Source organism: Halichoerus grypus, chromosome 3 (genome assembly GCF_964656455.1).
Source record: "Halichoerus grypus chromosome 3, mHalGry1.hap1.1, whole genome shotgun sequence".
Classification (NCBI taxonomy): Eukaryota; Metazoa; Chordata; class Mammalia; order Carnivora; family Phocidae; genus Halichoerus; species Halichoerus grypus.
Genome location: NC_135714.1, coordinates 81,199,869 through 81,213,773, shown reverse-complemented (window position 1 = coordinate 81,213,773; position 13,905 = coordinate 81,199,869). Strand labels below are relative to the sequence as shown.

Below are 13,905 nucleotides of genomic sequence, written 5' to 3'. Positions count from 1 at the left end.
TATATCTTAAATATTCTATCCTAATTCTTTATTTTTCGATGCAGACAGCATTAAGTGTACTTTCCAATGAAAAATTCTTCTGTCAGTAGAAAGACTGACCCTATTTCCCAGTTTCCAATTTTATGGAAACTTTAAGGTGGAGACAAATTGCAATACAAAATTCTCTATCTCAGTGATTTTTAAAGTGACTTGGGTTTTGAATATTTATTTTCTCTTGAAACTTTTAATTTCAAAGCAATAAGATTTTTTCTCCTGACTTAAATAACATCACATTCTTTCACCATATTATACATAAATATGTATTTTCTTCTGTCATTTAAATAAGGTTTAAGAAAAATTTACACTAAAATAATTTCCAACTCCTATAATTGTTATTTTTCCCTCTAGCAGCCTGCAGGAGTGTGCCAGAGAAAATTAAGTGAAGCAATTTATTTGAATCTAGCATTGCTCTACACAAAAAAGTGATACTTGTGTGATATGCCTTTAACAATAAATATATAATAATACAATTACTGCCTTTATTGCTTCCATTTTTAGATCAAATAAAAAAACTACATTTTCTTAGATGTCTGGGTGGCTATAATAGGATTTAGAATGATTCTCATATTACATTTATGAAAATGAAAGAAAACAAATACACATTGTGGTCATTTACTGAATAAAGAAGAGACTGAAAACATCAGCATGTTCAGTGTTTTGAAAGATAACAAAAAGAAAATTAAAAGTCTTTCTGTACCATATGCCCTGTAGGTAGCCATTATATCTAATTACCTAGTGGGTTGATGTCCTTGCCTTGTTCTGGTCAGCACTTTCAATTTTGCAGGTGAATTCGGGGGTGATTTAACTTTGGATGGCTTCCTAGTCTCTGCAGCTAGATTTGCTGTGATGTTTCTTTGTTGGGCCAACAAGTTTATTTCAGCCAGTTCAGCATGAATCAAAGCTGAGACCCACTCTTTTTCTGATTTAAAAAAAAAGGGGGGTAGGCATGAAGGTTATAATTATCATGTCGGCTAGAAACATGAGATTAGTTCTTTTATCCAGCACTCTAGTGTGAAAGGCTGGTAATATGTTTTCTGAGTAGGCATTTATTTGTGAGTCAAGGTTTCTGTGGACAAGTTGGTTCCCATCACCCTGATATCTGTGCACCTGTGGTACTATAGAGCACCCCGAGTCGTTAACTCACTGAGGGACTTGTCCCCAAATGGCAGTAGAATAACTTTTAAATATTCAGTACAAAACCCACCGTTCAGGCTGCTGCCAAATAAAAAAAGAAAGCATACCTATTCAAAATCATATGATCTCATTAAAATACAGACTAATAAATAATAAATAGTTACAAGCATATCTCTAAAGATATATACCAAAGTCGTCACTGAAATGATGTCTGTGATGATTTGATTGATTATTGTTCTTCTTTTCTTGTATTTTTTCTGGTTCATCTGGGTTCCCCCCCCAACAATAAGCACTTATTATTTGTATATATTTTTTAAAGTTACATTCTTAAAAAGGAAAAAAAAAAGATCAGAACTAAAGACTCCTTACCCCCAAATATTTAATTGCTTGCCAAGTAGTCTTGAATTCCTGAGTAAAGGACTATTTCCAAAATACTCCCTATTCAAAAATATTAGTCTATCCCTAACACATTGATATTTCCTAACCTTCATTAGTGCAGATTCTCAAAGAGTGGCCCCCAGACTAGCTTTATCAGCATCACCTGGGAACTTGTTAGAAATTCAAATCCTCAGGCTCCACCCACCTCCAAAGTTTTGCCTCAGTCAGTCTGATGACCAGCTAGGTTTCGGGACAGCTACTCTTTGCTATTTATGGTTGTCCCAACTGGGACCGGCATATGCTTTCATGGAACAGGCCACAAAGGCCCCAAAGGAGGCTGGGAGAGGACTGAATTGATGGTTTTGGTGGGGCAATTGGCAAGGCTGTTAGAATCGAGAACTTGGAAGGCTATGCTACTGCCATCCATGCCAGAGAAAGGAAACAGGCTCTGTGCTCAGGGCTCACAGCAGGCCAGGAAATAGGCTCAGGGGTACCCCTGGGTGTGTGGACCTGGAGAAGAAGCACAAACCAGCCCTGGACGCAGTGCTTCACATCACCCCAAGAAGTTTAAATTGGGGCATGCCAAATTTGGGGTCACTGAATGACCAGTTGCATGCAGTCAGTCAGAGAGAACCGCAGAGACTTGGATACTGAATCACTAGGGAAGTAATATCGCAGCAGTATGTTTGCAAAGCCAAGGTAGAAAATTTCAGATATTGGCACATTCCTACTTTCTGACAAGAAACTGAGCTCAGCGTTTGCAAATGCTTCTTTTAATCTCACCTTTTGAGTTTGCATGAAGTAGCCACTGTAGAACTTCGGCCAGAGAATCAGTGCGTAAAATGTTACAGAGCTTTGCCAGAATCTGACAGAGAGTATTAGAGTCACACAGTGAGCAAATAAACGGCACACGGGCTATAAGATTTCCTTCACTTCCCCATCGATCTCATCTTCCCAAATGTCACTCTGCACGTGACACTCAATTAAGTCAACTGGGATGTTAGCCTGGGAACCCGATTTCAAATAGTATGCAGGGGAATCTTAAAACATCTCCAATACAAGTAACAATTTGGGGGTAGGTGATACAGTGTTTCTCTTGTTTTTTCTGCTCAGTACCCACATTTTCTGGAGGACAGATTCTCTTTTCTTCTGTCTGGGGGAATGGATCCTTCCCCGCTGTGCCAGGGGTTCTAACTGGGATTCTCCAGTCACAGAACTGTCCCTGTCTGCCCTGCTCCTCTCTTAGTGGGTGAATCTAGCTGGAGTCATTTTTCCTCAGTTCTCTGAACGCAGTGGTTGGCCCAATGGAATGGGGAATATAATTCCCTTTTGTCAATCAGAATCCTTCCTTGACTTTTTTTATTATCTGGCACTAAGGGCTGATGTGTGGATGATAGAGGAGATAAATATATGAAATAAATGTAAGAAAATTGGACTATAATAAACATTAATGTATAAAACATTAAGCACAAGTAATGATGTTTCCAATTTGACCCTAAATTGTGTCTATTCTTAGAATTTAGACCTATCTGAAATTCAGTCCTATACATCCATCTGCCTACCAAATGTATCCTCTCAGATACACTATAGGGACTTTGAACCCAGATTATCTAAAACTAAACCCATCTTTCTCTTCCTAGAACCTGCTCCAAGCTTGGTTCCTCATCACTCCCCTATCTCAGTGGACAACACTTGCATACACTGAATAGATGTCCAAGCCAGACCCAGAGACTCATCCTGGCCAACTCCCTCGCATCTACAAGATGTAAATGCAACTACAAGAAGTAAATTCTTCCTTCTAAATATTTCTCAAACCTCTCCATTCCTTTTTATCCCCATAGCCTTGACCCAGGCTAAACTAGCATCAATTCTTGCTTGAGCTACTCTGCAACATCTTTTTCCCTCATCTGCCTGAAATGTTTTCTTTTTTTTAAAAGATTCCCTAGGTTACTTTGCCTCTCATGGGTTTTTCATCAATATGGTGATTACACATTGCTCCCAGCTTCTTCTGACTTACAGATCACTCAGTGATCAGCTTTGAGAGACTCTAGTTATCCCTTTAGTGAGAGGAAATAGAATATGTCCTTTAAGGAACTCTCCTGCATTCTTTCCATTGAGTTTTGTTTTTGTTTTTGTTTTTGTTTTTGTTTTTTCTGGAAGGTACTTAATATATTGGCAGGTGAATTTGATCTGCTGAAACTTGATTTTAGGATTTGAGATTATAGATCTAGAGTAGCCCCTCCTGTAGGCTAGAGTACCCTATTCTCTTTTTAGGGTTTCAGTTGCATTCCTAGTGTGTTCAGCAAGGTCTCTCCACTCTGGCACATCAGAACACCAGCATCTCTAAGCAATGTGCCTCCCATTAGCTCTCTTCTGCCAGGTCTCAGACTCTCATCCTGTGCATGTGCAATTTATGCTGAACTAAAGACTCATCGCACCCTCTACAGATTTCTGGAGCTCATTCTCTCCACAGATTCCCCTTCTTCAGTATCTTATTTGTAAATTCCAGCCACCTCAGAATCCCCAAACTCTAAACTTTGTTTTCTCTCCCTAGTGAAGCTGTTACTCTCCGTTTGGGCTCCACTTCTCTGTGCCATGATTAGGAATGTGCCCTAGGCTGAAATCTAGGTTGAATGTGGAAATCATCCCAGTTGTGTTCCTTCTCTCAACTGTCATAAATCTATACTGTCTGTTGTGTAATGCCTGAAAACAGTCTCTTCATGTGTTCTTCCCAGTTATATAGTTGTTTACAGCAGGAAGCTAAGTCTTGGACCTAATCTAACATTTGGAAGCAGAGTACTTTCCCTGCAATTTTGCCTGCACCTTCCAAATTAATTCTGCATATTGTATCTAGAGCAATTTTTCTGAACTACAAATCTGACCATGTAATTATTATACTTACGAAGTAATTTCAGTATAACTCAGCATTTAAAATTCTTCATTAGCTTCCCACAGCACTTCAGATGAATCTGAACACTTCAATACAGCTTAACAAGTCCTTTATTTCTGGTCTCTGCTTAAGTCTCCAGCCTCATCTCTTGCAGCCTTCTCCCTGTACTCTCTGAATCAGCCATATTGTTTTTACTTCCTTGAATAAATCGTGCTCTCGCCTCTTAGCCTTTAGATAGGAAGGTCTCTTGTCTGGGAAGTATCTTTTCCATACTTCTCTCATCTTTTAATTATATCTTAAATATTCTTTAGGTTTCTTTCCCATTGAAGACTCTCTCAGCCCCAAAATCTCCTCCTAAATGTTCTTCTAATGCCTGTACAATCCCTCTCATAAGCTATGTGAAATGAAGCAATGAATTGTATTCCCACTCTAGTATTTTGTCATTGATATTAGATATTTACAAAATAAATGAAGGTGTTTGTCAGAATTTCATGTCAATAGTAAAGAGACTATTATTTCTGCAAATTCAAGATTTTTGAGAGGAAGTCTAAAGATAAGATACTAAGAGACACAGAATTCTGTTTTTCTTTTCCTTTAAAGTAATAATTGTGAAACTGTATACTCTTTCATACACACCCCTGCACAAACATGTCTTGCCTTCACAGCCACTCAGAGTTACCAGCCTGGATAGTAGGAAATTGGAAGATATTTCAGATTTTTTTGTAGAAGGTATGGAAGGTTAGAATACCACCAAAATGAGATCTATTTTTAGGACTCATTTATACAAGCCAAAAAATTTTGGTAAGGCCCATTTTATCACTTTACCCCCTCTGTTTTATTTCACAAATAGCCACCAACTATTTGATAAAATGCCATGCTGTGTATGCACCAGTTAATAGTTTTCAAGCAAAGTGATGAGTGCTGACGAATCAGTTGTGAATGAGATAGAAAGGATCCCTTCCTTCAAAGAGCTTACATTTTAGTGGATTTTGTATTGGTGTCCAGTTAAGTCAATATCTGTGAGGTAAAAGATGCTTTTGAGAGGAAGGCTCTTTAATAGATGCCCAAAAGTCCAGTTCTATAGCATCGTGTTGCTGGTCTATTGTTGATGTGCCTAAGGAAGGAAGACAGCCTGACTAAAACTGCACTCAGTTTATGGTTTGGTTGCATATATCAGATGTGAGCATATCAGATGACATATCAGTTAGCTGATTTTCTACAGTTCTACTTTGATCTTGGTAAAATTTTCTTTTTAATTTTTGTATTCAACATTCAATAAATACTTATTTAATAATTACTAGATGCCTAGCACTTATCTAGGCATGGAAGATAAAGCAGGAACCAAGACAGAGGAGTATGAGATCCTATAATACTTAAATTTTAGTGTGAGTTGGGTGAGAGGCAGAGACACTGTTGAAACAAATAAATACAAACATATCAGATAGGGCATGTGCTATGCAAAAAATAACAAAGGGTAATAGGATAGAGAGTGAGGAGGTAGCTACTTTAGATTGGGTGGTCAGGGAAAGTATTTCTGAGTGATATTATAACTGAGACCTTAGTGAGAAGAAGGTGACCACTGAGAGGATCAAGGAGAAGAGATTTCTCAGTAGGGAAAGTTCCTAAAGGTGGGAATGAGCAAATTCTAGAGCATCAGTGGTGCCAGAGTGTAGCAGGTAAGATGCACAGTGATTCTGAAGACTTATATAATTGGGAGTCTTTCACCAGAATCATCAGGAAATCATGTATAACCACAACTCTTGCCTGCAGATACTCTCCCCTCTTCTCTTTTCCTTTTATTTTCCTTCCTAATTTTAATCATCAGCATAATTATACCCAATGCCACTGTTATGCTTTACTTTTAAAATAGTTCCTTATCAGGACTATTCAATAACAATCTTTATAATATGCTCTCCTATTTATAATTGCTATGACAGATAACTCACTTAAAACTGCTATCAGAGTCATCATTACAATGCTTTCACCCTTAATTCATTGCACTGGGTCTTACAGGGAGGCAATGTGGAGGCTACCAAAAGGATCTAAAGAAGGAAAACAAAGGAGGAAAACAAACATCAGCTGATTAATTTGTTCTTCGTTATATGTCATTCTCAGAAATAACTGTGGCTGGAGAGAACCTTCCAGTAGTCTGATATGACACATTACTATAAATAAAACTAAGTTTGTAACCCCAGGCAGAGTAGGTTTGAGGAAACAGTTTTCCACAGATAAGAGGGAGAGATGAATGCTGATTGGAGGAATCTCTGCCTTAATATAGGCAAAGGAAATGTATAGGTAACAGCAAGAAGTAGTGCCTCTCAAGCATTAGGAAGATGATAAAGAAAAACATGGGAAGAAAGGGCCGAGTTGGTTCGGCAAATGCCAAGTTCTTCATTATGTCTAAACCAAAGGTTGTGTTTCTGTAACAGTGACTGGAAATAATAGAAGTAGGCCTTGGATTTCAGGCTAAGTGGCTTTAGATCAATTCCATTGTTAAAGGGGAACCGCTAAAGAGTCTTAAGGTTGCTAGTAATGTGGTTTTTTGTACGTTCATGCTGTTTCCAAGTTATGGATTTAATAAACCTGCCTCTTACTTTGATTTCCTGATCCAGATAGTTTGGTATGCAAACAGTGTTCTCTTTGACGTCAGTCTCGGTACTCATCACCTCTGAAGAACAAGAGTCAGCAGCAGAGCATGCTTTTGGAGGTGACAGTGGCTTTTTTACCTTAATTTCTTCCTAAATCAAAGATATAACATAATCAATACGCATTTGCATCCACTTATATTTTCTATGAAAGTTGAATATAAAATGAATGAGAAATATTGTAGCTAAATAAGAGATGTACATGAAAGTAAAGAGAGGTTAGTTTTAATCTTCCCATAAAAATCTAATTATCAAATATTTGCATTTGGAGACAGAACACAGAGTGAGATATAATTTACATTTTGTGAAGCCATTTTGAATAAGCCCTCGGTCACACACCAAGATAATAATTTTTGAATGCCGTCTAGCCTTTATTTATCTTGCTGCTCCAGATAACAACCAACTCATCACACATGAGATTTTTCTGTTAAATTAGGAAGACTTACGACGGGAAGAAGACAGTCAAAAGATTTTATGCAATGTCTGCGTAGACACTACATGCTGCTTTCCCTGCCCTGGGGATGGCAGCTGAGAGCCGGAGAACTGGAGAGGTCAGCTAAATTACTTCCCTTGCTTAACTGGAAGGGGAAAGAGGAAGGCTATGCTCTTGTTCTGGGAGGCAATATACTCTGTAATTCAAAAATAAAAAAAGGCTATAAGAGCTTTAAGTCCAAGAAGAGTTATAGAAGCCTTAGATCTATGTGCTTATTCCAAGGAAGGCTTTTAACCTTCAGAAGTGAGGGCTATTTAACACATGCAGAAGCCAGTGGCTGAAAAGGTTAACAGCTGGGGACTGTGATGATTGGAATTGATAGAAAAATACTGAACTGCTGACATTTAGTGATAATAAAGCTATATTGTAGATAGATGCATTCTTCTGTCAAAGTTTATTATATAATAAGACTTCCTGTTTTAGGGAATAGCAATATACATTTTTTGGTTCAACCCTCCCACTAGACACAACTAAAAAGGCAGATTAAAATTTAAAAAGATTAAAACTGTCGAGGAGTGAATAAAGTAGGAGTTAATAGGCCAAAGTAAAGGGGAAGTGAGAAGCCTCAGTTGTAGGGAGTACAGTAGCCATTTTTGCCTGAAGTCACTGTAAGATCCTGGAGAGTGAAAACTTTTCTTGTGACAGCTTAAAAGGTCCTGAAAGACAGGACTCAAAGCCTAGGACCCAAATAAGGGCCAACAAAGGGCTACACCCGGAAGATGAAGGTGACCTAGAAGTGCAATGGTCCTTGAGGAAATATAACCTAAGGTCAAGGTTCGAACTTGGTTTAAGTTAGTCAAAGCTGTTAGGGCCTCTGGGTTCCTACAGAAGTAAGCACAAAGTTCTCTTTGGAAAAAAAGTGTTTTTATCATGAGCTTCAGATTCCTACAAATAACTTTTCATACATAATATCCAGTCACTAAGTCATGACGCAAAAAGAAATTATAGTGCAAATTAGAAAAAGTTTTAACTTAATGCTGATAACAAAAATTATGAAAGCAATTAAAACAATCCTCAAAGAAGAATTTACAGCTAAATATATACATTAGAAAGATAAAAGAAGTTAAGAAAAATAAAATAAAGTATGTGCATAGAAAGAGGGAAAAGATAACATAAATCAACAAAATAGAAAAGAAATATATAACAGAGAATCAAAAAACCCCACAAAAATTAGTTCTTTGTTATACTAACTGATAAACTACTATGGAAACCGATCAAGAAAAACAAAGACATAATTTAACAAAACTGATAGGTAAAAGGGTACATCTTACAGATACTGCATATGTTTAAAAAAGAACATGAGGTTATTATGTATAACATTATTAATAAATTTGAATGTTTCAATGAAATGAATAATTTCATAACCAAAATCATTTTGAGAAGAAATAGAAAATCTGAATAGTTCTATAATGAAACAGATTTCAAATCGAAGAATGTTATCAGGATTGAAGAGAGTAATTTTATAATGATAAAAGGGTCATTTCATCAAAAGAACATAAACCTAAATAGTAATACTCCTAATAAGAGAGCTTCAAAACACATGATTAAAAACTGATATAAGTACCATGTACTAACTGATTACGCCACTGGAGCTCTGAAAAAAAAAAAAAACCTAATATAAATTAAAAGAGAAATATAGAAACCCACAACTATAGTCAGAAATTTCAACACCTCTTTCTCAATAATTGATAAAAAAAGTGGAGAGCAAATCAGTAAGGCTACAGAAGACCTGAAGGACAGTATCAACCAACTGAACTGGCATTTATATTACATTCTACCCAACAACAGCAGAGTGAGCATTCTTTTCATGGCACTTGGAAAATGTATCAAGGTTGACCTGTTCTGGGGCCATATAACAAGTTTCAATACATTTACAAAGTTTCAAAGTATACAAAGTATCTTCTCTGACTGCAATGGAATTAAATTGATGTCTTTAAGACACCCAAATATTTGGAAATTAAATAACACAATTTTAAGTAACCCATGGAGAAGAAATTAAACAGTTAATTAGGAAGTATTTTGAACAGAATTAAAATGAAAACTCAACATTGTAAAATTTGAAGCATGCAGCCAAAGCAGTGTTTATTTAAAAAATTATAATAATACATGATTATATTAGAAAGGAAAAATGTCTCAACTCAATGACCTAAGCTTCCATCTTCTATAACGACATGAACCAAAATCAATGAAATAGAAAGAGAAAATCAGAACAACAGATATCACCAATGAAAGGAAAATTTATTCTTTGAGAAGATCAATAAAACTACCAAACCTCCAGTTAGACTCATCAAGAAAAAAAAGACACAAATTCCCAATGTCAGGAATGAGAGGCAGAACATCTCTACAGATCATATAATCATTAACAGGATATGTTCTGAATGACTTTATATCAGTAAATTCAACAACTTAGATTAAATGGACAAATTCTTTGAACAATAGAAACTACCAAAGCTCACTAAAGAAGAAACAGATAACCTGAATGGTCTATATCTAATGGAAAATAAGAAACTGAATTTGTAGTTAAAAACCCTGACTCAAGGAAACCTCCAGGCCCAGATGGCTTCACTGAAGAATTCTACAAAACTTTTAAGGAAGAAATAATACCAATTCTACATAAAATCTCCCAGAATTTCAAAGAGAAGTTCCCAACTTATTCTATGAAGCCAGTGTTATGCTAGTACTAAAACCACAAAAGACATTACAATTAGACTGCAAACTCATATTCATTATGAACATAGACACTAGAATGTTAAACAATATTTTTTGAAATTAAATACATAAAAAGGATAACACAACATGACCAACTGGGGTTTTTCCCAGCAATGCAAGGGTAGTTGAACATTTAGAAGTTAACCAATACAATTAAAAAAGAAAAATATGATCATTTTAGCAGATTAAAAAAGATCATATTAGCAGATTAAAGAAGAAAAATATGATCATTTCAAATTGATGCAGAAAAAGCATTTGGCAAAAACCAATCCCTATTTCTGATAAAAGCTTTCAGAACACTAGGAATGGAACACTGAGGAATCAGCCATATGAAGGGCAGCTACGAAAAAACAACTGAAATCACATTCAATGATGAAAGTATAAACTTTTCGCCTATAATTAGGCACGAGGCAACAGCGTCTGCTCTCATCACTTCTATTCGATACTGTACTAGAGGTCAGCCCTTACAAAGAGGCACAATAGAGAGGTAAACATTGTGTGGACTTGAAACTATGATAGAAAAATTTTAAATTTTGGCTTCATCAAAGTTATAAATTTTGGTTCTAAAAGGTAAGCCTCAGACTGGAAGAAAATATTTGCAAAATGTGTATGTGACAAAATAATTTTTATCTAGAATATATAAAGAATCTTTAAAACTTCATAGTAAAAAGACCAGCAACCCAATTTACAAAGTGGGCAAAGCTTTGAACACACATTTCTCATAAGAAGATATATGGATGGCAAGTAAGAACATGACAAGATGTCAACCTCACTAGTCATCAGGGAAATGCAAATTAAAACCACAATGAGATACCACCACACCCACTAAATTGGCTAAAGTTAAAAATACTGACCATCCTAAGTTTTGGCAGGATGTGAGAGAAAGGAAACTGATACACTGCTGGTGGGAATATAAAATCATAACCACTTTGAAAAAAACTTTGGCAATTTCTTAATAATTTAAACCCACACCTACAGTAAGACCCAGTCATTCCACATCTATGTATTTACCCAAGAGAAAAGAAAATATATATCCATACAAAGACTTGTACACAAATGTTCATATCAGCTTTGGCAAAAATTGGAAACAAGCTAAATGTCCATCAACAGGTGAACATGTACACAAATTGTGGGATACCCATACAGCTGAATACTACTTAGCCATAAAAAGGAATGAATTATTGGTGAACATAACAATGTGAATAAATTTTAAAATAATGATGCTAAGTTAAATAAACCATTTTTAATGTTTCTATTTAAATTCCAGTTAGTTAACATACATTTTTATGTTATGTCAATTTGCAATGATGTGGATAGAACTAGAGGGTATTATGCTAAGCAAAATAAGTCAGAGAAAGAGAAATGCCATATGAGTTCACTCATATGTGGAAAATTTAAGAAACAAAATAGATGAACATAGGGGAAGGGAAGGAAAAATAAAAAAATGAAAACAGAGAAGGAGGCAAATCATAAGAGACTTGTAGCTCTAGGAAACAAAGTGAGGGTTGCTGGAGGGGTGGGCATGGGGGAATGGGGTAACTGGGCGATGGGCATTAAGGAGGGTGATGTAATGAGCACTGGGTGTTATATGCAACTGATGAATCACTGAAATCTACCCTGGAAGCTAATAATACAATATATGTTAACTAAATTTAATTTAAACTTAAAAATTTTTTTAAAAGCTGTAAAAATATTGTGAAATGTGCCTTTTCAGAAAGGTACGTGAAGAAAAAGAGAAGAAATGACAGAAGTTGAACTAAATAGGTAACTGCAAAGAGTTGCTTCTTTACCTTCTTAATTGCTAAGGGATTCTCACTGGAAGTTTTGAAGCACTCCTTGATTTTTCTACAGGGCTCTGAAATGATATTTCAGGAAAATATATTTAGATCAAACTGAAAAAATTTCTACCACATGACACATATGTCAGTTGCTGAAATAAATGAGAGTATATCTGGATTTCAAATAAGGTCAACTCAGGGATATGTTTATAAATATTGGAAACCTTGCAGGTAAAGTTATACTACAATAACATAATAAAAGGATATTTATATTTACAAAACTAATTCAATGCCCAGGAAGATGATATAAAGAAAGACTGGAAGAGCTTTCTTGATCTGGGTAAACTAATTTTTAAAAGTACATATTTCAGTATAAGACATGTTTTTCTGTGTTTCCTACCCATATAACTGACACTTTCCCTAATTAAAGAGGTTATATGTTTGCTGTTTGACCTGTGGCCAGAAGGAGATGTGTGCTAGGTTATAATTACATTTTTTTATTTTATTTCTTATTTCATCAGTCTCTCAACCATACACATTTCATAGATTCATCTAATGAAATCACTCTAAAACCATTTAAATATTTGCTTAATTCCCTTTTGTATTAATTTAAAGATATATTCTCTGTAAGCAATGCTATCTTTTTTACTGAAGCCACAGTTAACACAATTTCTTAAAAGATGAAGAGATTTTGTGCATTTCCCAATAGTAACTGAATTCATTAGTTCTAGCTGAAGAAAGAAAAATATTGTAAAGTTACCTCTCTCCAAAAGAGAGCAGGAAGGAAGGAGGAAGAACAGAGTTATGGATGGTGAGTCTATTAAGTTAATGTTCACTTCTGGGAAACAGAAACCACCCTATTTTAAGCTGAACTGTAAATAAGACAGGGAATTAGATGTTTGCAATTTCACTGGCAGGGCTGAAGCAGTGAACTCTGGTGTTGACCCTCACAAATCAAGAGCAGCACCTCGCACCTGGCCCTCCCAGGGGGCACAGCCTTTATCACAATCAGGAGGAAGGGGGGTCAGGATGCCATTCACACTTCAGTTGCTGTCACAACATCTGTGGGGCTAAAGATCAGGCACAGGGTCACCTCTGCAATCTGAAAGTCACCATATCTGCTGCCTTTGCCATCGGGCACCCATATATCCAGAATCTGAGCACTGGGATATTGTAGCAGGAAAAGCCCATGTCTCCAGTCATGCTTGAGAGCAGACAGCAACCAAAAAGATGCTGAACCCCACATCTGAAATATAAATCTTACCAGATGGCAACACTTAAATCCCATTAAAGGGCTCTTGCAAATGTAACCATTAAGTTTCTGGGTTTTATGGTATAAGAAGGAACACCAGAAAGAAGGTGGAATATGTGGGCTTTGATTCTTTATTGCTAGTGGGTAAGGAAGAGGAACTCTTGAAAGGATGAAGTGAGTTAACAAGTGTGAAGACCTTAGAATGGAATCCCAAGGTGAGTACTCTACTAATGGTCCCTCTTACTGTTATCCTTTGAACGATAGTGTATTTTACCACATTATGCCAAAATAACTTTCATGTGCCCTGAAACTTTCAGTAATAAGAGAAAGAGAAGGGGCGCCTGGGTGGCTCAGTCGTTAAGCGTCTGCCTTTGGCTCAGGTCATGGTCCCAGGGTCCTGGGATCGAGCCCCGCATCGGGCTCCCCGCATCGGGCTCCCCGCATCGGGCTCCCCGCATCGGGCTCCCCGCATCGGGCTCCCCGCTTGGCGGGAAGCCTGCTTCTCCCTCTCCCACTCCCCCTGCTTGTGTTCCCTCTCTCGCTGTGTCTCTCTCTGTCAAATAAATAAATAAATAAAATCTTAAAAA

At 36.6% G+C, this 13,905-nt stretch overlaps 2 protein-coding genes across 2 annotated transcripts in view; both read right to left on the bottom strand.

The window, feature by feature from the left end:
- Positions 1-13,905, bottom strand: part of C3H4orf17 (chromosome 3 C4orf17 homolog) — a 334,730-nt gene that overhangs the window by 1,835 nt on the left and 318,990 nt on the right. The window contains 4 exon segments of the mRNA XM_078068238.1: positions 772-958; positions 2,335-2,416; positions 7,036-7,179; positions 12,079-12,143. Coding sequence (XP_077924364.1) covers positions 772-958; positions 2,335-2,416; positions 7,036-7,179; positions 12,079-12,143 — 478 coding nt within the window.
- MTTP (microsomal triglyceride transfer protein) overlaps positions 1-13,905 on the bottom strand; it is a 98,572-nt gene that overhangs the window by 83,702 nt on the left and 965 nt on the right. The gene's annotated exons all lie outside the window — the stretch shown is intronic.